Below are 24,862 nucleotides of genomic sequence, written 5' to 3'. Positions count from 1 at the left end.
ATTTTGAACAATGCTTCATCATTTGGTATTACTGGGAGTGGATTGACAAATCCATTCTTATTTCAAAGAATTTCAAACAGTCATGTCAAAAATAAGGCAACCAATATTCGAAATGATTCAAATCAGTCAACGTAACAAGATATTCAGATTGTGTAGAGACATGTATTATTATTTTCTTTAATTTGATTGAACAAGTTTCACTCCCCATGGATCTGCATCAGCTTTTCTTCCACACATTGCTAAACTATTTATTAATTTCAAGTGAGTGTACATGGCATTTATGTCATTTTTTCTCCACACAGTGTACTCCACATGTTATAATTCGCATCTCTAATAGCTGCAAGTCTACTAGGAGCTATCTTTTTAGAATAGAAGACAATATTCCATTTTATCAGATCATGGAGCTACTAACAGAGTAGCTCCATGATCAGATCATGCATGTTACTGTGTGAATAGGAAGGAACTTCACTGTTTGATGATTGCCATATGACCTGTCACAAATAGATGTGCAAAGCTGATGATGAACTACCTTTGGAAGCTTCTATCCTGAAAGTTGGGCATGGATCAGAATACAAAACTCTAGTTGTGTGGCAAGACTGTGGAGACTCCAATCTCACAGTATTAGGGACAAAGTTTGTTTACTGTAAGCACACGCCATTTTTTTCTTACTATTAAGTACTCATACTACCATAAAAAAAAAATTATCAGAATTTCATCCTCGTATGATTTATTAACACATGTAATAGGAAAGGAATGTTCATGGCATACATCCTTGGAATGGTAGAGTCAACTGAAACCACACCCAACATGTTTCCTAAAGTGACTGATTAAAGGGTACTCTGCTCACAACGACTTTTGAAAGACCAATTTTTCTTGTGAATGCTTTGATATTCCAACACGCTTAGAACACGGAGATTTTGTTCTGTTTAACTGCATCACTGATTTGTATCTTAATTAGGATAGTTTGGTCTCTTATCCATGTAACTGACACATATACTGAAAACTGAATTCCCTTGGGCTTTACACTCAATACCCCCCCCCCCCCCCAATTGAATTCATTGACATCACATCAAACATTTGCTGATGAATATCTAATGCAATATTTGATTTTGGGCAAGCTCAATAAAATTCTAGAAGACAGTACCCTCTTATCTTCCACGCAAAACGATACGCAAAGTACATTCATGCAGTTAAAAACTTGCTCCCCTCTCTCTCTCTCTAAAAAAAACGGCTTAAAGTATGACTACTGTATACGCCGAATATTTTGTGAGATTTTTATTTTCGCCAGTCAGGCGCTATTCACGAAATTAAAGACACACCAAAATACCGACTCTGATCCTGATGTGAATGTGACGTACGCGTGTACATTTTTCCGTTCAGTACAGGACTCCACGATCACGAATTTAACCACTAGCAAAATCGTTGGGAATTCCCGAATTGCGAAAATTTAGACTCGCTAAATATATGGCGTATACAGGATCGTGTAACATCAAAGATTGGTATTCATTCTCCGATCCATCAGCATTTTTACATCAATATCTATTATTACCTGTAACTGCAAGACTAATCCTGTAATGTGCAGTTTTACATTTAGAAATTTGAGATATTGAGAAAGTTGCGATACTAACTCTGGAATTGTTTTGTTTTATTACAAGAGTTAAAGTTAAAAAAAAAAAGATGGCCAACTAATCAGATGCAATTCTTGTGTTCTTGTAAACCCAAAACAATGCTCCCTTTATATTTTTACTGACACAGCAATGAACTTGCCTGCATAAGGCCTGCAGGACAGAGTCTGGAAAACATTCTATGTCAAAATGTATTATCAGAAAATTAAATCAACCAAGACACAAAACACTCTCCTGAGATGAGAAATAAATTACATATTTAATATTCTACAAGCTTAAAATGGTAAAAACCAAATCATCTCTGCACTCATTTTCACATTTGCATGTTACTATTTACACAGTAGCCTGCCTCCAAATGCCTATTTACATTCATATTCTGCTTGTATCCTGTGGTATGTACATTTTGCAATCACATCATAAAATAATCCAATCATTTTCATTTACAGCACAAGAACAAAAGGAATGCTTTGAAAGTCTTCATTACCATTTCAGAAAAAATTGCAGGAAAACCACCAAAGTAGGCCCCAGAAAGAAACAAAGAAAGAAAAAAGTCGACAGTGTCAAAAAAGAAAAAGACAGAAACAACTAAGGCATCAATAAATTATTATGGCACCATCAGGCGCATTGGCTTAACAAAGGGGAACTCGGTCTACATATGGCGGAGGAAACAAATTTCAGTATACCCAGTCCATTATCTTCATACAGATTAGGCACTGTAAGTGAACATCTGATCATCAAAAATATGCATTTTACAGTGTGACAGAGCACATCACACATAGAACGAAATTACAAAATTAATGAAGAGATTTTTCTCACCTTGTCTCCCAAAATCATCTTCGCATTTATTGATGAATCATTAACGTAACTCTGATACTGACTGCAAATATTTGGCGATTCGTGTAATCCCTTTGGCACTTGTAATGTACTGGGAAAATGAAATACTACAGCTTGCTTTAATGACGCGGACAATGTCCCATCTTTGGTTCTATTGAGTAGTACAAAAAGAGCATACAAAACCCATCAGCATTGAAATTCTAAACCTCAACAATGTTTACAGTATTTGACTTACATATCTAGTCTTTACTTTGACAATAAAACATTGACTATTACTGCATCAACAGCATAAATCTTTGAAAGGGGACATGGCAACTTCAGTTTTAGTCTTATCAAAGAATGGACAGAAAGGAAGCATATACTTCATTACATATTCTCTTTTTATCTTCTTAGTTTGAACAATTTCTTGAAGATGTAATGTACCTGACATGGTTGGGAATGGGGTCTAACAGGAAGAAAAACGGAGCACAGAAGACACAAAGACGGCATGTTTCTTTCAGCTCTTATTCACTACAGCAAAAGTGGAAGCGGTTACTCCTTATCATTTTCAATTTCCCGACCATGGCTTCTTCTTGACTTTGTCACTGAGTTTCTGTGAAAATAAACAACAAAGAAAGGAAATGCCAGAGAACAGATTAAGATTTATTTTTCTTCTTCGATTCTGAGTAGCAAAAGTTAAAATGTATGAACTACAGACAATATTTTCACTGGTTTATTCTTTCATTTTACAGGGTTCATACACTTTCACATTTTCAAAATTCCCTGACTTTCCAGAGCAGAAAATGTAAATTTCCATGACCATTTTACACGATGTACACATGTTATTCTAAAGTGTGTAAAAATACATTATCATAATACTAGGAAGCAAAATAAGTGTGTATACAGGGCTGTACACTAACCCATTTTTTCTGCCGGTCGAACCTGTCTCTGTCGAACCAGTATATGCCCCGTTTTACAATTTTTTACTGGTCCGAGCAGAAAATTTACTGGTCAAAAACAACAACCTAAAAAAACATTAAATGACTTGCGAACTTATTTTGTTTTTAATGGACTACTATTATTCCCCCCCCCCCAAAAAAAAAGTACATTTTACAGATTAGTATTCTGTAAACTTGCATTGTTTATTGCACAAGAAATTGAAAAAGAATAAGAAAAAAAAATGAATGTTTGTTTGTGAATTATAGTGTAAAATCAGATCGTATCAAATGCGTTTGTCACTTTTTCTAAACATCAGCGCACGTATGCGTTTCTTAACTTGCTGCGTAATTCACACTCTTGGTGCTCAGTTGGATTGCGATGATTTTATGAATTATTTTAGCTGTGATATTTTCTGATGCACGCGCCACAAGGGGTTCTTTATTTTTCTCCCGATAATCCCTTCGCATTTGTGCATGCGTTCTTGAAAGGTACACGGCATGCAGGGCCGAATTCGCAATCCTCTTTGCGCCTATTTCTACCTCAAATATCAGCGGGATTGTGACGATTTCATGAATTACTTCGGCTGTAATCTTTTATAATGCACGCGCCAAATGGGGTTGAAAATGTGTCCTTTATTTTTCCCGATAACTCTTCGAATTTCGTAAATGCGTTCTTAAAAGATGTACGACATGGCCGAATTCATGATACTTTTTGCGTCTATTTCTACCTCAAATATCAGCGGGATTGTGGCGATTTCATGAATTACTTCGGATGAATCTTTTGTGATGCACGCACCAGCTAGAATGGTTGAAAATGCGTTCTTTATTTTTCTCCCGATAATCTCTTCGCATTCCGTATATATGCGTTCTTAAAAAGTATACGACACGGCCGAATTCACGATCCTTTTTGCGCCTATTTCTACCTCAAATATCAGCGGGATTGCGATGATTTCATGAATTACTTCGGCTGTCATCTTTTATGATGCAAGCGCCAAAAGGGGTTGAAAATAATAGTGTCCTTTATTTTTTCACGATAAACTCTTCGCATTTCGTAAATGCGTTCTTACAAGATATACGACACGGCCAGAAATCAAAAAATTCCTTGTGCGCCTAATGTTTCCTTAATCTTCAACGGGATTGCAATGATTTTATGAATTATTATTCGGCTGTAATCTTTATGATGCACGCGCCAAAAGGGGTTGAAAATGTGTCCTGTATTTTTCTCCCAATAATCTCTTCGCATTTCGTACAGGCCTATACGACACGGCCGAATTCACGATCCTTTTAGCGCCTATTTCTACATCAAATATCAAAGGGATTGCGATTATTTCATTAATTGTTTCGGCTGTAATCTTTTGTGATACACGCACCAGAAGGGATGAAAATGCGGTCTTTATTTTTCTCCCGATAATCTCTTCGCATTTGTGCACGCGTTTTAAAAATTATACACTGCATGTAGGGCCGAATTCGAGATTCTTTTTGCGCCCAATATGTTTCCTCAAATTTCAGCGGGATTGCGATAATTTCATGAATTACTATTCGGCTGTAATCTTTATGATGCAAGCGCCAAAAGGGGTTGAAAATGTGTCCTTTATTTTTCTCCCGATAATCTCTTCGCATTTCGTACATGCGTTCTTAAAAGGTATACGGCACGGCCGAATTCACGATCCTTTTTTGCGCCCATTTCTACCTGAAATATCAGCGGGATTGTGGCGATTTCATGAATCAATTCGGTTGAAATCTTTTGTCATGCACGCACCAGAAGGGTAAAAATGTGTTCTTTATTTATTTTTCTCCCGATAATCTCGTCGCATTTGTGCATGCGTTTTTGATAACTGAATTCAAGATCCTTTTTGCGCCTATTGTTTCCTCAAATTTCAACGGGATTGCGTTGATTTCATGAATTGTTATTCGGCTGTAATCTTTTGTGATGAACGCACCAAATGTGTCCTTTTTTTTTCTCCTCTATAATCTCTTCGCATTTCGTACATGCGTTCTTGAAAGGTGTACGACGTGGCCGAATTCATGATCCTTTTTGGCCGATTTCTAGTACCTCAAATATGTCAGCGGGACTGCGATGATTTCATGGTGTTTTTTTTTTCTCCCGATTATCTCTTCACATTTTGTGCATGCGTTCTTAAAAAGCTCACGGAAGGGCCGATTTCGGGATCCTTTCTGCGCTTATCTTTATTATGAGACCATTCTGAACGAATGAAAATATTCATTAATTTTGTGAAATGACTGTGTAAAATGTAAATGAACGAAGAAAAGTAGGTGTATCAAATCACACGCAACTTTTGCATTTAAACGCAAGTGCGTTGCTGAAAAGACTTGCGTTTGATAATGATATGAAACTAAATTGTACGAACCTGAAACTCAATTGCGTTTAAACGCAACTCTAAAAATCAAATGCAAGTCCATCAAATCACACGCAACGATGTATTTAAACGCAAGAGCGTTGCAGAGAAGACTTGCGGTTTTCGTACGAAACTAGAAACTGCGTTTAAAAGCATCTCTATACATCTACGGAAGTGCGTTATTGTTGAAAAGACTTGCATTACCTTTTTATGTCGTAAGCAAAATAAAAAATTAAACGCAACTCTGAAAGCCAAATGCAAGTCCATCGCATCACACGGAACGCTGAAAAGACTTGCGTTCGATAATCATACGAAACTAGAAAATTGTAGGAAACTTAAACTCAATTGCGTTTAAACGCAACCCTAAAAATCAAATGCAAGTCCATCAAATCACACGGAACGCTGAAAAGACTTGCGTTTGATAATCATACGAAACTAGAAAATTGTAGGGAACTTTTTTAAAAAACTCAATTGCGTTTAAACGCAACTCTAAAAATCAAATGCAAGTCCATCAGATCACACGTAGCAGAGAAGACTTGCGGATTTTGTACGAAACTATAAGAAACTGCGTTTAAACGAATCTCTAAACATTTACATACGGAAGTGTGTTATTGTTGAAAAGACTTGCATTATTTTTTATTTCGTAAGCAAAATTATGAATTAAACGCAACTCTGAAAATCATATGCAAGTCCCTCAAATCACACGGAACGCTGAAAAAGCTTGCGTTGATAATCATACGAAACTAGAAAATTGTAGGAAATTAAACTCAATTGCGTTTAAACGCAACTCTAAAAATCAAATGGCAAGTCCATCAAATCACAAGCAACGCTGTATTTAAAACGCAAGAGCGTTGCAGAAAAGACTTGCGTTTTTTTGTCCGAAACTAGAAACTGCGTTTAAACGCATAAAAATTTGCGGAAGTGCGTTATTGTTGAAAAGACTCGCATTATTTTTTATTTCGTAACGGAACTTTCGCCGTGACCGAACTTAGTCTGCACTTGCAGGGGAAAGACATCGCAACATTTATACTGACGTTTCAAACCACCGAAACGCATGCTGCTTCACGAAATGTCAATGAAAAATGATAACAAATTATTGTTAAAGTTCGCTATGCCGCAGGTTTAAATCTCAGTCCAAAGTTAAATTAGTCCGACAATGGAAAGAGGTTTGTTTTTACGAAGGTTAGTAGTCCGAAAGATGTCGTTTTCGGATGAACAAACTTTTCTTCTTCTTTTTATTTCAGACGGGCCCGCGCCGTACAGAGCGGTAATTAATGTTGCAAATCGGAGCGCGAGAACAATTCATTTTCAGAGTATGGCAATAGAAATTTAAGTAAAACAAATATGGCGACTTAGGGAAGGAAAATCACACATATTTCAACTCAGTCGGCACTGAACAGAATCATACGAAATCATACAGAATCATCTCGACAGAATCATACGAAATCACACGCATATCTTCGCAGCGACGCACTTGAATTTAAATCGCAAATTTAATGCAATTTGGGGAATTTGCGTTTGATATTTCAAATCAAGTTTAAAACGTGAAGTGTCTAGAAACGGGCCAAGGTTTCCGATCCCGCTCTCTCAAAATCTCTCTACAGATTGGGAAATGTGCGTTGTCGTTACTAACCCGCGCGATATTTATGCATAAACTAAAACATTATGTCAGTTGGCATGTTTTGGCGGCAAAAGGAGTAAGATTTGGGTAGCGATCCGCATTGTGATCCAAATCTTACTCTGTACAGGGGAAATTAGTTTTCATTTACAAGTCGACATTCGCGTAAGTCGACGTATTTTGCTCAGTCCCGATTATGTCGACTTATCATACGCGAGGTTGACTGTACATGTACCTACAAAAAGGCAGACTTGCGGAAAACAACCATGAGATAGGCCGGTCGCACTGCAGCAAAGTAGCGCTAGCTACATATGTAGCTAGAGCTCGCATGCGCGGTATATGCGCAGGCTAAATGCGGACTTGCGATAATTGCGCCTTTGGAAATATAGAAAGCAACCACGAGGTTGCGATATCGTCCGTCGAGTAAGCTAAGCAGACACGATTTTTTTGAGAGGTTCTGAAGAACACATGAGTGGCATATGATGCAAAATTATTTACATTGAAATGATTATGTTGTCAATATTCTGTGGTAAAATGCTTTAATTCAAATTTTATATCAAAATCAAAGCACTAACTCGATCCAAAAGTAATCATACATTCGTGTTATTAGATGACTGACGCTTCGATCATGCACGCAATTAATGCCAATCACATCGCCAGCAGCGCTCGTGTCACACATACATGTATGTGTACACAAAGGCACCATGGCACCTTACACCACTGCCAGTCGATAGTCCTGTATACACACAAGTACACGTGCATATGCACATGAAGGACGCAAACGAAAACGATCTTAATACGAGAAACCACAAATTTGCCAAACTATTTTTCCTTTGTTGATAGGAGAAATCAAATACCATTTCAACAAATATCTTGAAAAATGATTTTCCCTGACTTTCCAGAAGAAATAGACGGATTCCCTGACTTTCCCTGACTTTTTGCTTCTGGAAAAAGCATTTTTAAATTCCCTGACTTTCCAGAAATTCCCTGACCCGTACGAGCCCTGTTTTATTTTCCTAAAACACAACAAAGGTCACGTTGTTAGCAATTCAGTGAACCTATTTTAAACCATGCCATTAAATCAATACATTTTCAACAATGATCTAGTCAACATCACCATCACAAAACAAACACTATGCCAGAAATCAGTATAATAGACATTACTTCCCACGGCATATTGTTCAATACCACCTAATGTATAGCAAAATCTTGATAAGAATTGTGGAATTCTCTGACACACTACCAGCCTGAAAATCATTGTGAAGATCCACAACCTTCATTGAACACCTGTTCACATTTATTGCACAACCACTCTACCATAAGTTGAATCCACACGAGTATTTGGGGAAATCTTCCCCTTTATTATCTTAAAAAAAACAACAATACTTTTCAGGAGCTCTGACTTTGCCAAGTTATCGACTCGTGAGAGACTGACTTGCATCAGGTCAACTGTATCACGTATACAATTATTATTATTACCGTCTGTGGCTATACAAAAAGAAGGATATTCAAGAAGCTATGTATGACAACCGTTTGGCTATATGGAAATGTGCAATATATCATACCACAAACAAAATTCCTTTCAACTTCATTTGTATGAAAAGCTTCTTACAAACACCAAGGTGCATACCCAAAGAGAAAATTACAAGTGAAAACACACTAAACCCAGGAAACAAATTAATGAACTACGACCACATTCACACAAAGAATCTAGATGCAGGCTAAATTCTATCAATACTAAATATCATCTAAGCCCATTATTCATTTGGGCATTACAACAGTGTAAGAGCTTGCAAACAATACATCTATTTGCAACCATCAAGATGGAGAAATCTTAGAACCTGTCAAGACAAAGGAGGGGAAAAACAAACCCGAACTACTGCATGGGGGCAAATTGACACCTCACTTCAACAAAGGTAGAAATATGTATGCTTAAAGATACATCAAACAAAGAGAAAAAATAGGGTAAAAAAATCCTATGGATATATAAAAAAGAAATTAGAAGAAATGCTTCATATCCACTGCAGGAATAAAATCTCGGGTGCATGCAGTTTCAAGCACTGAGCAAAAGAATGATGCTCAGCAGCAGAATTTTTCATGTCAAGGTTACAATGACATACCTTGCGGTAGAGCTGAGCCCGGAGTCGATTCAGCTCAAAATCCTGCATCCTCTTCTTCTCTTTCTCTTTCTGCTTGACCTCAGGGAGACGGTTGTACAACCTGTCAACAGGAGGGATGTGACACAGATACATGTTAAAAGACACATTTGACTTGACTAGTCTAGAGTAATGAAGTGATGATGTCACAGTCTTTTGTTTGAGCATGGTCAGCAACTTTTTTTTTTTCCCACATACATTCGGGCTATGTGAGGTTGTTTAGAACCAGTTTCCATGGCAATGAATGTCTATGATGTCACACTTAGGTTCTCTCTACAGCATCAAGTTGACAGGAAGTTGCAATTTGTGGAAAATTCTATAAATTATTGAAATATCTTCATTACAGTGTCAGTGAGTATGTTTTTTTGTATGGCATTTATAATGACAACTGGGAGTATTACTTCAAAGATATAACTTTACTGGGTAAAAAAACAAAATAAAACAAAACACACACACACACACACACACACACACACATAAAAAAGAGAAAGAATAGACTCATATTACTGACCTTTCTGTATGCTCCCTCATTTGTCGCTTTGATATTGCACGCTTTTTGGGATTGTGGTGTTGGTCTGGAAAAGGAAAGAGCAATGTCAGAATAGAACGAGCTTAGCAACATTATAATGAATGGGGGATTGAAAGTTATGGTCAGCAGTTATTTTACAATCACTACGCAAAGATTAACTTTTAAGATCACATGAACAAATGAAAAAAAAAAATAAAACAACACCTTGAATCATGTTCTAGCCCTACGGCAGTAATCATATTCTAAATTAGCATCTCCTCATGTAAGTATGGGTATGGACACATGAGATGGAAATCGAGATGAAAACGAGTGTAAGGAGACCTGTAAATTCAGTCAGCAATGCATATGAAATGGCAGTTTGAAAGTGTTTTATCATGAATGTCTAACAAATAAGGTGACAAATTCAAAAAAGGATAAATATGTTACCACAAAAAATGAAACCCACGAATAAGAAAAAAAAAAAATACTTGGTCCTGAACAAGAACACTTTGATTAAATTCACTGTAAGATTGTTTCTCAGAAAGGCAGAACTGCATAACTCAAGACTGTAAGACTGTTTCACAGGAAGGCAAAGCTACATAACTCATAGAATCTTTTAATAATCAGCAGCAAAAGCCAACCTTTAACATAGATTTGACATGAAGCAAAGGTGCACAAGGGGACTCACCACTCAGTGGGTGGGCATTGGGGTTGGATTTCTTGGACCTCTGATCGTGGAAGATCTGGGCTCGCTCCAGCTCGCACATTGCCTGGGTGTGGCGCTCCTCTGCGGCGAGCTTCACTTTGCGCTGCCGCTCACGGGACTTCGAGATGAAGTCGCTGCGATACTTCTCGAAAGCTTCCTGCAAGGTTAGTGGGAAAATGGGAGAGAGTGACAATAGCAGATATTGTAGGTTTTCCCATTCATTTTCAAACTTTTTTCATTCAATTTCACAAATTTTTACTTCAATTTCGTCGCGGAATGTCGAGAGTAGGCCAATCTTACTTTCAAATTCGTCTTTCGCCCTTCGTTTTCAAATAAAGTCCATTCAAGTTAGTGATTTGGCATACATTTTCGTCATTTACAGTTCAAATTTGTCAGTCTCACTCGCAGCACTCAAAACAGCAGGATCAATTTCGTCTTTTGTCAATCATTTTCATTAAATTTTCATTCATATTTGTCTCATATCTCTACTCGGTGTAATTTTCCAGTCATTCATGTATTTTTTTTCCCTGTAAACGTACACATTTTACATTCAGGAGTTAACATACACCTAAGTACCCCCCCCCCCACACACACACACACACACGCAGAACCACAGATACAGACACACACACACACAAGCAATCCAAGTACACACTGATACAAACATACATGTACGTATACCGTCTCGCAAACGAAAACACTGACAAATGATTTCTAGGCAAACATGATTAACCCTATTCTAACTGGGCTATTTGAGACCAAGTTTTTACTGAGGGGGGTCAATTTGACCCCCCCTTCAGATCTCGGCCGCTGATGGCGCGATTGCCGCAAAATTTTGCCTGAACATAGAGCCAGATGTCAACTACAAGATTACACAGTCAAACAATCCAAAAATATTGATTTTCTATTTTTAGTAAATTAATTATGCAAATTTATGCATGAAATCATATTCTCCCCTGTAACTCCATTAAAAGGACTTAAGGATTTCCAAATTTTTGTGTCAGAATTCCTCAAGACACATTAAACAATTTTCTTGTAAAAAAAATAGCACAATCAAAATCAATTTCTTTTGTTTTTTATTGTTTTGTTGATTTCTTATGTATTTTATTGTTTTTTCGATCTTTTGTTTTCTATTGTTTTTTTGCCAAAATTTGTTGGAGGCACTTTTTCAAGCTTATCTACATTAGAATTGATTTATTTCAACGGTTAAAAGTTGAAATAATCTAATTTATGTCAATTTAACAAAAAAACACAGTTTGCATTGGATTTGCACACGATATCATGAATTTGAGCTGTTTTGAGGTTGACATGCATATGCAAAACATTACGTAACATCAGAACGAAGTACCTGGACTCGCAAATTTGGTCTCAAAATATGCGGGAGACTTCAATGAAAAAAGTCATGAAACGACGCGGCAAAATCTTTGCGCGTTGCGGAATCGTGGCGCGAAACGTCGAGGGGGGGGTCAATTTGACCCCCCCCCCCCCCAGTTAGAATAGGGTTAAGGGCAAAATTTAAGTGTAAAATTATCACCTGTTTAATATCAAAGAATGGATAACATAATTATGTTTGCTGCTTTCCAGGGTACAAAATTTAAACTTTGCTTCATGCATTATGATGCGAAAACCTGAACATTACGAGTTAAAGTTCAAAATGTGACACTGACATACTGTCCTGGGTTATGACTTTTGACTGTCGTTTATCCTTCAATCATTTTTGTTGGCAGTCTTGTTTTTTGTGTATTGTTAAAGCAAATGGTTAGGGAATAATGTGTAACACTACAGTTTACGAGAGAAACTAAACATATGTCGACTTAAAGTTGGTTCACCATCAAAATAAAGAATCGACAACATCTGACTAATTTGAATGAAAAATTCATGAAATTGTGTGAACAAAGACGAATATCATTGATCTTCACATTCTGCGATCCGTCAGCGGGAGGGACAAATTTGAATGAAAATTGACGATTGTGAATGCTATGTCTTCGAAAATGTTTGACGAAAAACGATTTACAATGACAATTGACGAAATTGTTTTTAGTTAGCACCTGGCTCTACTTCAATATCCCATTCATTTCTAAACACTGCTTCCTTTCCTATGGATAACAACATGATATCTTTCCACAATTCCCTTCCATTCCTGTCATTTCAACTGAAAGTATGTCACACTATAAAAAATGATGACATGGATCGAAAACATGACTCTGGGATATTAACAAACAATGATGCCATGGTTTATCCACATCTCATGCAACATAATCATAATGCCTTGTTCATACACTAAATGTACATGTAAGTGTTTAGTCAATTCCAGGTAATACATGCATACACAGAAGAAAATCAAAAATCCTTTCATCATACCTGCAGAGAAGCCTTGTCACCCGCCTTGATATTTTCTTCGTCCCCTTTGGCTGGAAAGCTCATTGGCTGCGGTCTGGCCTTGGTGGGTGTGTCCTGTTGCCATGGCATCTTCTTGCTTAAAGGCTGAAACCATGCAACAGGTTGGACTATTTTCTTTGGAATTCTGGTAAAGAGAGAGAAAAAAATTACAAAGACATTTTTCAAATTACTTGCTTTATGAAAAGTAATTTCTATGAAAGTCCTGTTAACATTTCTTCTTTCTACTGCAATTGGTTTAGGAAACCCTCTCTCCCTCCTCCATAACATTTTATGTCATTCTGTATCACAAACCAAAAATACACTTACAACAGATTTTCACCAAAATAAACCAGGCTTTTTTTCTTTACTTTTTTTTTGTTGCAGCAGTTCTATACAGCACTCATTGCGACATAAATCTCACTCAGAACACCGCATTGGTGTGCACTCACAAAAGAGTACTCATACACAAGATATGGAAAATTAATTTGTGCCCCAATATATTGCCTAGGGGACAGACATTTATATTAAATAAATGTCACTTGTCTCCTTTCAGCATTCAATAATTGAGGAAATATCCATGAACACATCTATTTCAGAGCAAATTCACAAGAAATTTTAATTGAATATACAAACCATGCCATGAATACATGATTAATGATTTCTTCTGATTACTCAGTACATCGAGTGTGTTCTACTGAAAATAAATGTTTGGCTCTTTTTTCTTTTCTTTTTTTTTTTGTGATGCAAGGAAATAAGAATTATGCATCTAGTTACCTTGATGGGGCTTCATTCTCCTGGCCCATTATTTCCCTTTTTTCCATTCTTCTTCTCCTCCTCTCGTCATCTTTGCCCGTCACTTCTTTGTTGTCGTCATTCTGCCTTCTTGTGAGAACATTATCCTTGGATGCCAGTTTGTTCTCTTGACCAACATCGATCACAAAGGCCGTACCAGGTTTTGCCTGTTTTTGAGGCTTCTCCTGTGCCCGGGTAGCTGCTGCCCCATTTTCTCTCACACCTTCAATGTCCCTTACTGGAATTCTTGATGAGCTCTTTGACGTTTTTTTGAACACCTCATTTCTCTCCACATCCATCTTGGTCTGCTTGCTCATTTTCTCAGTGGCCTGCTCTCTTGCTCGGTTGGTGATGCCATGAATAGAGTGGGACCTCTTTGGCCTGCAGGCACACGGGATGCTGACATCTGAGCCGGTATCACTGAGAGAGTCGGTGTTGTAGGTGACACCGAAGTCGTCCTTGTGCGCATAGTCCTTTCTTCGCTTGGCAAGGTACGTACTCTCCTTCGCCTTCTCTGTCTTGTCCGGTTGTCTCTCCTGGGCTTTAGCCTCAGGAGGAGAACTCTCTGCTGTGTCGTAGACAGATTCCTCTGTCGATCTGAAGGATGCCTCTTGGACCGGACTCAACGACGGCTCCAGTGAAGCTTGCTTCCCAAGGCGGTGGTGACCGTTGCTGACATCTGAAGAGTCCTCAGTGAGAGTGGAGGCAGTGGATGACAACATCGACTCGTCAACGGTCGGTGTGCTGGCAGGAGGTGCTTCCTCTCTGTGTCCTCTCCTCTTTGAGGGGTCTCTTCTCGCCGACTCGTCTCGGCCCTTCTCGTCCACCCGCTTCCGATGCTGCTCGCGCTGCCTGTCGATCTTGCGTTGCAGCTTCACCAGCTTGGAGCTCAACTTGCGAATCCCGTCCGGTCCGAGGAGTTGCAGCAATCGGTCCGACTCGAGACTCATGTCCTGCGAAGCAGCCAGTTCTGTCAGGGTGTCCTGGCTGGTGTCATTCTGGAGGGTGGAAGACCTACTGGCCTCAGCCGACTGCTCTGGAGATCTCTTCGCTGAGACATCAGTTTCTTTCCTCTTCTTCCTCTCGTGATGCTTGTGTCCATTCTGTTGACTTGTTGATCGTGGTATTCTCGATTCCTTGGTTGGCGAGGTCTGAACAATGGCAGCGATCTCCTCTGGGGAGATTCTCCGCTGAAACCTGCACAAGAAATACAGAAATAGAATATGCATTCACATGGCATCTTGAAGAACCTTGCTGTGCTTGAGAAGGGTCATATGTATATATTGAATAGTGTCATAAGAGAGTGCTTGCTACAGAGCCTATGACTCCCATAAAATATCACAAGGGTTGTAAAAGTCTCCAGAGTCTGTTGTGAAGGACAATCCGAACACCGACGTAATGAAATTAAAGCTTGCCATAATGTTTCATTATGTCTGCCAGACACTACATTCTGTGCCAACGAGTCACTGCTTATGATGTATACACTATACAATGTACTTCACCAATAGGGAATTGTACAACAAGTTCTCGAAAGCTTAAATTTGTGATGAAGAATCACAGGAAAGGAATGAGAAATAAGTCAATAACCCTTTCCAAGAAGTGAGTTAGTGATTTCCAAGCTTTCAGACAATATGCATTGCACTTGTAGCATGGCAGGAAGCACTTTTAAATGCCAGTACTGGTGGTCTTGTGAAATTTGTAAAATTCATGCAATCAAATAATGGCGTTCACAGTGGTAATGATTTAAAAAAACATACTCTCCGTTGCGAGGTATCTTCTCGGGCGACTGCTCCCTAGGGGTGAACTGCTGCTGGTCTCGATCCCACTTCCTCCTCTGACGAGGAGTGCTGCCATCTGTCACAGTTGAACTACTGGTACTCCGACCATCCTCCTCATCTGTGATATTCACAAAGAGAAAGAGACATTTCATATTTGAGTATGATAAGGGCAAGACATTTCTTTCAATGACAAACCAGAGCATGAATTTCCTCATTCAAATGCCAGATTTCTTTTTTCTTTTCTTTTTTTAATCATGACATAATTCTCAAAAGTCAAAATATACAGCAAATATATCACAAGGAGTGGATAAATAAAATGGTATACTGCTGAATGCTACTTCTTAACTGAAAATTGCATTTCACTTCAATTTGCTCATCATACATATTGTGTGAAGAACATACACAATATCTAAACAAGACCAAATAATTTACTACTCAGATGTGTACTGACCCTGTCTGAATTGTACCCTAAGTAAAAATGTCATAGGCTCCAGCAGCAATGGGGAGAGAGTACATAGGAACAAAATCTTCAAGTAAGAATGGATCCAGATGTCCTCCATATGTAAAATCTGCCTCATTTGAAATCTTTAATTGACATCACAATCTATCCCAATACCTTGGACAAATTGGTCCACGGTGTGCTTCACTGGGTCCTGGACCAGGTGTGCCAGTCTATCCACCCTTCGTGAGTCCAGGCTGGAGACACTGGACTCATCACCCTTCACATCCTGCCGAGCCTCACGCCGGGCCTCACGCCGGGCCTCCTTCTGCTGCTGGAGCCGCTGGTACTGGTCCCACATGGCGGAAGCTTCCCGATAGCGAGGGTCAGCCTCATTCTGGTAGAGAGTTTGGTCAAAAAACTTTCAAGAGCCCTTTCATCATTTGTGCAAAGTCGTAGTAAAGCAATGCAGGCATCGCATATGCAGCCAAGTAGTGAGTGGTAGATGAGAGGTATGAATAAAGTTGTGGTCTCTTGAGAGCCTGACATTGTAGCCTGCAAAGGGCTTTTAGAATCTTCTGACAAGATGTTTTCTGTTTTTCCAACAATGTCCTCGTGACTTGTGTGTGAGAACAGAAGTTTATTTCATTACTGCTGTACTATTATCATCATCATTATGATCAACATTTTGATTTCTTTCATCATTTTCAGCATTCCTCTAGGGCAGAACATTCTAGAAAAGCCAATAATAAAAATGACAGTAACAGTTGTTATGTGCTGGAAAGGGTTGGCTAGTACAAACCTCTGTTCAATATTATAAAGCAACAGGGCTTGCACGTCATGGTAACCAAGAGAAGCACTTCATTTCCAACTAGAAAAGCACTCTTAGAGCGCAGACCTCCGCCAAGCAGGTTTTGCCACCAATGATCTTATTCTTCTATAGAGATCAGTGATTTCCACTCATGCATGCTGAAAATAGCTCACTTTTGTTACGTCATCAACCCTCAGCTGTGCGGCGCGCCCCGGCAGAAACTAACGCACGCACTTCAGTGCGTGCATGTAAACCTCAAATATGCACAGCTTGAACTTCCAAGTTCATTGACCCTACCTGCCAAAAATATCGAAAATCCATCATAAAATCCACAAAGATTCCCAGATTACAACCAAAATTTAATCATCTGTTCCTTGTGTCATCAACCTTTCCTGCATCCACACCTCTTCACAACTTTTTGAGATATTTTTGCACATGGACAAACAAACAAACGAATCAACAGTAAGGAAAACATAGCCTCCTCCCTTGGCAGAGGTAAATAAGAACAGTACAAACTCACCTGTAGGATATTCTCAAGAACTTGTCTGCTATATGTGCCGGGAAGCTGAGGTACGTCTGGGCCATACTGGGTTCCGTACAGCTGATAATGCCTCTCAGGATAGTCTGCAACACCTGGCCCCCTCCTCTCTGCCCTCTCACTGCCAGCTGGTGCATACCTTGTTGGAACCTGGTCTGGTCCTTGTCTGTAGCGCGGAATCTTTGTTGGAGATGTCGTACCAGCAGCCGAGGTTGGTACAGGAGCCACTCGGCTGGAAGGAGAATACTGCTGTCGGTACTGCACATCGGGCTGATATGCTGTGGATGGTATCTGCGAGCGACCTACTCGGGAAGCTTCCCAACCTGGCACTTCCTGGAACCGGTACCCTTCCTGTCTTGATCTGTCCATCATGGTTCTGTCTCTGACTAGAGGACCAGTGATTGCGACATCTCTCTGCTGTGGTCCACTTTGCTGGCCACCAAAGCTGTAAGGCTGCTGGGAGAAAGGAGGTAATTCCGGTGGGGATCTGGAGTGCTCCCGTTTCAAACCAACGCTTCTCGCTCTTCCCGCTCTGTGCTGGGGACTCAGGGACGTCTGGCGACTCAGCTTCTCTTTCTGTATTTCCTGCCTGCCGCTGTCGCTGAGCGATCTCCTGTAGCGTCTACCCTCCAGCAGGCTGTCTGCTGTGAGCGACTGTCCTCTGCCTCTGTCTTGGGGACTTTTGGGAGGAGATCTGCTGTAACCATGATCAAATCTCGGGATCTTAGAAGAGTGGGGAGATGGACTTGTTGGGTCCCGACTTGTCCTACTTCCATAGGTACCAGCAGGAAAGGATGGGGCATGTGCATCATCAGATCCTAAATTTTGGAAGAGGAATGGAGATGGGAGAGTGTTAAGAATATGGACTAGTAAAAGTGATGTAAAATAATTCAGCACTTTTGACATGAATCATTTGGTCTGAGTGTATCACGGTAGGTATAATATCAAAGAAATTGTACACATTAAATCCCGTAAATTGATTTAAAAATAATACAGTAAGAAGACTGGGTGCTAATAACAGAATGCATCATAGCACAAGGAGCCAAAATCCTGCGATCTCATTGGTCGAGAGCTGTGTGTTAATTTCTACTGACCACACGTTTCCTCATAATAGCCACTGAAAGCATGATATCACATTTTTGTCTATGGCAAGCCAAATGGGAATGCATCCAGTACATCAACCATCACGTTACATGATTTAAAAAACTGATTTCTGACAAAGAAATTTGTTTCCTGTTCAATAAAACAGATGATTTTCGTGCATCAGTCAGAATAGTGTGCATGTGGTAAATATGGAAGTTAGCATAAATCCACTAATTTTTGCCTCGTGGGTTAAGCATCTCATAGTTACCTTACGCGCACAATTCCTATCTGTGCATCATCAGTATAGTGTAGCATTCAGCAGTGAGGTTAAAAAAAAGAGGGAAATTAAAGAAATCAAAGTACGCCTAAACTATGAAACCGGAATGCAGAACATTGTGTATGACTTAAATCCCACGAATATGGGGCCAACAAACCTATGTGACTGCTTTCCATGGTGGTAGAGCTCATGGTTGGAGAGCCATGGGTAGCCCTGACTCCCTGTCCATCAACAGGATACGTGTAGATAACCTCTGAGCTCCCTGGAGGTCTGTATGCTTTCAGGAACCCATCTGTCACAAAGGGGTCCTTTGTGAGGCTCTGCCTTGACTGTGATCCAGGGCTCTGGCCCTGGGTGGTAATCCCACTGGAGGACCTGGACTTAGAGAGGGACCGTGGCCAACTGTTGGTGCTGTACATCTCACTAGCAGTAGGGCTCTGTGGCTGCTGGGAGGGCAGATGCTGTGGAGTCTGGGAGGCTGGACGACTGGGATACTGTTGCTCCTGTGAATAGGTCTTCCCATGCACTGCATCACTGCGTGAAGGAACAGGGAGTTTGCTACCAGGTAGAGGTTGCTTCATCTGTTGGAATTGTGACTGCCTCCCCCAAGAGCCGGAACGTTGGTGAGAGGGAGCAAATGACTCTACTCCAGGAAAAAGCTTTTTGTCCACCTTGATCTCTGGTGATGATTTCGATCTTGCCATGATAAATAGGCTGTCGTCCAAGTCACTACTATTATCTCTTTGCAGACTTTCATTTTTGGAACGCTGCCCTTTACTAGGAGACCTCTGATATGGATGGTACTGCTGGGGTGGGTCTCTTTGCCATGGTTTCTGCTTTGCTGGTGAATGCTCAATCGGCAATGGATGAAATTCGCCTAAACTTTGATCGTGATCCATACACACATTGCCAGGTATTTGTTCTGGCAAGAGTCCGTAAAACACATGTTCAGAGGAGATCGGCTTGCTTATTGAATGTGAAGAGGGTGTTTGGAATTCATGATGAGACAGTTGTTGTGATGAGTGAAGTGTTTGAGGATCATACTGCTTCATATTCATTACATTACCATTAGTATCTTGTTGAAAGGGTGTGCCCATCTCTACACTGTGATCAAATGTGCGATCAGTGAGGCGCTGCAGGTGCAGAGTCAGCATATCTCGTGCCCGATCAAATGCTCCATATGGTCGCTCAACCAGGTCAGCTACAGATCCCAAACTTGGAACTGTGGAGGGATCTTGGACATCTCGCGGAGAGGGAGTCTTATGGGATTTTGGACTAGAATAATTGCTCCCTAAAGGTGACTGAGACTGACTCCTTTCTGCAGCACTAAGTGCCTCAGATATTATGCGATCCACTCTTTCACCTGGAGCTTCCCTACCAAGGATAGCCTGGACCCGAAGTGCTAATGAATCAGCGCTAGCAACAGAAGTGTCTTTTCCAGAAACAGAACCGCTGACACCATCCCTTACAGATGACATGCGAGAATTCTGCGTTGATCTTGGAGAAAAGGACCTCTGTGATGGAATGTATCCTTCACTCAATTTTCTTTCCAGTTCAGCCACTTGCATCAAGGCAATCAGATCTTCTTTAGAAAGACTACCACCGGGTGCAACAGATGGTTGACTTACACCTTCACCAACAACACTAAGAAGCTCTTGAACTCGTTGTGACAATGAGTCCCTGGTGAGAGTGCTCTCAGAAGAGTGGTGTGACTCTACTGAATGAGCCCCTTCCTTGGCGCGACTGGATTGAAATGTTTGCTGAAATGTAATCTTGCTGCTGTCACTTAGCCCAGAATCTTCCCGTGACCGTGAACCTGTGATTCCAACTGGCCTTCCAGCACTGACTGGCAGACGTGGAGAGGGTGTCAAGTGGCCTTCCTCTTGCAGCTGAACACCATCATCACTCTCACTACCGGTCCTTGAACGCCTCACCACTCTGTTGATGATATCTCGCACAGAGCTTGATGTGCTCGCCTCAGATATGGTTGGAGAACTCTTACCAACTTCAGCCTGGATATTAAGGAGCTGCTGGGTGTCGATACCTGCCTCATGAAGCCTGCGCAAACTTTCAGATTCCTGCAGAAGGCGCCTGACATGCTCTGCCAGCGAGTCTGTAGAGCTGCCACTGGAGTCTGTCCTAGATGTTGCAGGTAACGACTGACCGTCTCCTCTCCTATGGGCTGCTGGTGAACCATTGGCATCTCTTGAGAGAATGCCAAGAGGAAGATTGGCTTCTTCTATGCTGTCAGGGCTGCCTGTCACCGAAGACGACATACTGCCAGACAAAGCCCTTGGTGGGGTGGCTGTACATTTTGCAATTTCTGCATCAAAATCTCCATTGACCTGGAGGAGCAGTGCCACCCTCCTTGCCAGCAGATCTCCTTCACTCTCCTGATCTCTTTTAGCATGGTGTATGCCAGCGGTCCTTCCATGCCTGTCCACATTTCTGTCACGTCGACCATCACCTGTGTAGCTTTCGTCACTTGATAGGCCGATGTGATGAGGTGAGCTCTGCAGATCTCTGGGGTATTGGATGTATGACTGGGCATCTTGATGAACATCCACCTCTGTTGGAGATAAGTATTTAGCATCTAAGGAGTCTTTTGAATGAGTTTCAACAGAGGTTCTTTGATACTCGGTTTGAGGGGTCACTTCAGTTTGTTCCTGGTGAGCTGATTGGGCACTGCTCTCAAAGTGAGTGGAAGTAATGTGGCCAGAGTCACAATCAGACAGGGCAAGACGTTCACTATCAGATTCCCTTGACACAACTTCAGCTCTACCATCCACACATTCATTTATATCTACTGTCCTAAGAATGTCTCTGTCAGTGCATACAGCATCTGTTAATCCTGTTTCTCTATCTTCCCCTGGCAACAGACTTTCCTGATTTTCAACCAATGTTGATCCATTCCCTTCTCTTTGTGCAGGCTCAACTGGAGAAGGTGTTGCTTGCTCCACTCCTTCAGATTGCCATGGCGTTGTCGCAGCTGAATTTTGGGCATCTTCATCAATCTCCTGATCTGCACTCTTTGGAGGAAGAGTAAGAACATTAGCATCATCTTTAAGTTCTTCTTGCTCACTGGCAGAGTCCACTTCATGATGCGATATGGACATGGAGAGTGCTCCACTTACCAGGTCAGCTGAAACTTCAGCAATTGCCTCTTGAACAGCATCTTTGACCATACTTCCACCAAACCCCCCTGCACCTTCTGAGGTACTGCCATCATTCTCATCAGCATCCGAGAATGGAATAGGGATATCTGTATCACTGCTCATCATGGTGCCTTCGTCATCTTCCACAAATGGAGACATCTCCTTCATGATGCCTCCATGGTCATCAGTGGGTGGTCTCAGCATATCTCCTTCCTGCGAGTCCATGTGGGCCGCAAGATTGAGAGGAGGTATTGGCAAGAGGTCATCTGCAGGCCTACCATCATCCCTAGTTACTCCCCCGAGAGGTGAAATGACATCTCGGTGTGCATCTGCACCAGTGTGTTCCTGCCCGGCAGCCGACACACTAGTGCCACCTGATGCCACCACAGGGACAGGGGACTCCTCCTCTAATGGATACTGGGAAAGAGTAGAGTTTTGAAGAGTAGATGAGTGACCATCACTAGCAGCAGTCGTCGTTGATGAGGTAGGTGGATGCTGGGTTCTCCTTGGAGTGGAAGACACACTGCTGGCCTTGGACGACGCCCGACTGCTGCTTCCAGAGCCAGAAAACCTTGGTGAAGGGCATGGTGATGAGACCAGGACCTCCTCCTGGACCAAAGTATACCAGGAGTCCTATGACGAAACATAAGAAGCAGAAGCCATAATCTAATGGGTGTGGGTAAGGCCAGAATGAAAAATATGTCAAGTTGGCATGACTGCTCAGTAGGCCTACCATTTGACGATACCTCATACTGCTGTCACATGACAACAACAACAACAACAACAATGTTGACATGGTGAGGCGCAGGCAATTGAATGTAAATGTAAATTAAGAAATACAATACAGCTAAAAAGTATGTGCATGACACAAACATACTAAAAGGACTGGGTTCTGAAGCATCTACACCAAACAAACAAAAAAAGATACACATAATACTTTCTTTTATGTACCTTAAGTGTTGCCTTGTTGCCTTGCAATATCTAAAAAAGGATTTATTTAATTTACAAATAACCTGTAAATCTAGTTAATATCAATATTTAATTCTAAACTGTTCTATACAGCACTGTCCACTGCTTAAAAGTATCAATTAAAATACTGTAGGAAACAAAATGTATCACAAGAGAGGTGTGATTAACCAAATAAAAATGCTGATTCAAGTAAAGGAGCTACACAGTACAGACATGTACAATTTGACTAGCATTGCAAAAACACATGTATGAGTGACACTACTGTTGTGTACACAGTACACATAATCTGACAAAGATTTAGACTCATTGATACAGTGTACATCATAAGTTATGCCTAAGCAAACAGAAAACAAAAAGTAAGGACTCTAGACATTTCATTCTATACACAGCAAACCAAACTGATTAACCCATATCTGCCAATCTACAGGATATCCCATCCAGTTGTGTGCAAATGCTGCAATCGTCGATTTACAGGATAAACTGCTGCAAAAATAACTTGGACAATGATGTCATTTATTGAGCTTTTTATAGCCCTCAAAATTTGACCTAATATCCCAGTCTCTTGCCTTTCTGCCTATCTCTATTGTTGGGATTGGCATTCACTGATAAAGTTTTGAAGTTTACAGCTAACGGAAGAGGTCTACATTTATTTTGAAATTGAACAATGCCATACGCATACATATTTCACTGTAGTCCCATCCATAGATCAGTAAGTTAGACCACACTATTAGTCCACAACTATCTATCACTTTCCATTCAATATTTCTTCATATTTGTAAGCATAATACCCTAGATGAGTTGTACATCCTTGGAAAGCCTACATCATGAAGATTTCAAAAATATTGATTCTCTTTCCTTTAAAAGACTTTTTTCCACTTTTCATGAGTGGTTTCTTTTGAATTAAAGCAATATAATGGTTATTCTTACATTTGCATTTCATGTACTTGAAAATATTTATATTGAATGTAATGTCACATAATTCATCAAAGGACTCTGATTTACTTCTTACAATGAAGACAATTTTCTCTTTCAACTGATATAAATATCTTTATATAGTTTTTTTCTTATAGGTGTCAGTGATATCAATATGAAGTAAAGAGAGCACAGTTAAGTAAATGTGCATGAAATACATTGTCTCTGGCACCGACAGCTTCTAAACTGCATTACGACACTGGTGGATACAGGTTAATGACCAGGGGCAGCACAAATTTCATGTATGGAAGTACGTAATGGGTGTTTCTAGCTACTCCATGCAAAAGGGCAGCCAGTTTATATGGTTGATAAGAAAGATTCTTTGTGCAAGGCTTTTCTAAGCTTTGTTATCCAAGATGTACTATACCTATCAAAAATCTAATATCTCAATAGCTCATTTGAGTTTTGATGGATAAAGGTTGGACAATTTGTTTACAGGTAGACATTGACTACAAAACAATCACAAGATAATAGTCTAACCTAAACTTTATTCAAACACTGAATGAATACTGTTTTTCCTGAATATTCAGCAGCCATTTACAAGCCACACTATGAATGAATCATTATATTTCAACAAGATACATTTCTCACAGTTTAAATTCTCAATAAAACTTTGTTATAAGGATTTATCAAAGTCTTGCTATTGAAAGGCAATGGGCAATTAGCATCTTTTTCACATGTTGTTTATTTTGCTCGGACCATTCATAAGGCAAAATTCATAATTAATTCAATTTTCAAATACCGGTATGACAGAAGGATGGGGTCATACATCCCTAAAGTGCACTGATCCTCACCTGTCTAGGGGAGCGTGAGGCAGACCTGCTCCTGGGTATCTCCTGTTCACTCATGGTGCCAGCGATGCATGGACTGCTAAGCACTCGGGGGAATGGCCTCCGTGCTGTGCTAAATGGACTCCGAGTCGGTCATTCTGGGTGTGTGAGCATGCTG

The 24,862-nt window shown here is 40.4% G+C and overlaps 1 protein-coding gene across 1 annotated transcript; it reads right to left on the bottom strand.

Annotated features, from left to right (window-relative positions):
* Nucleotides 1-1,053: 1,053 nt before the first annotated feature.
* Nucleotides 1,054-24,862, bottom strand: LOC140241739 (uncharacterized). Its single transcript, XM_072321490.1, has 11 exons — nt 24,709-24,862; nt 18,976-22,606; nt 17,441-18,276; nt 16,287-16,506; nt 15,650-15,788; nt 13,875-15,089; nt 13,083-13,245; nt 10,704-10,878; nt 10,019-10,082; nt 9,472-9,571; nt 1,054-3,051 (listed from the first exon to the last, which is right to left on the bottom strand). The coding sequence occupies exons 1-11, from the start codon at nt 24,760-24,762 to the stop codon at nt 3,007-3,009; spliced, it is 6,642 nt and encodes a 2,213-aa protein (XP_072177591.1). The 5' UTR covers nt 24,763-24,862; the 3' UTR covers nt 1,054-3,006.

This window comes from Diadema setosum, chromosome 18 (genome assembly GCF_964275005.1).
Source record: "Diadema setosum chromosome 18, eeDiaSeto1, whole genome shotgun sequence".
NCBI classification, from domain to species: Eukaryota; Metazoa; Echinodermata; class Echinoidea; order Diadematoida; family Diadematidae; genus Diadema; species Diadema setosum.
Note: the sequence above shows the minus strand (reverse complement) of the source record. Positions and strands in the feature narration are given on the sequence as shown.

Excerpts from the sequence above, each read along its gene's own strand:
- LOC140241739 (XM_072321490.1), bottom strand. The coding sequence starts at position 24,762 with ATGAGTGAACAGGAGATACCCAGGAGCAGGTCTGCCTCACGCTCCCCT. Across the intron at positions 15,789-16,286 it reads CGTGGACCAATTTGTCCAAG|ATGAGGAGGATGGTCGGAGT; the intron begins GTATTGGGATAG and ends TGAATATCACAG. Across the intron at positions 9,572-10,018 it reads ATGAGGGAGCATACAGAAAG|GTTGTACAACCGTCTCCCTG; the intron begins GTCAGTAATATG and ends TCCTGTTGACAG.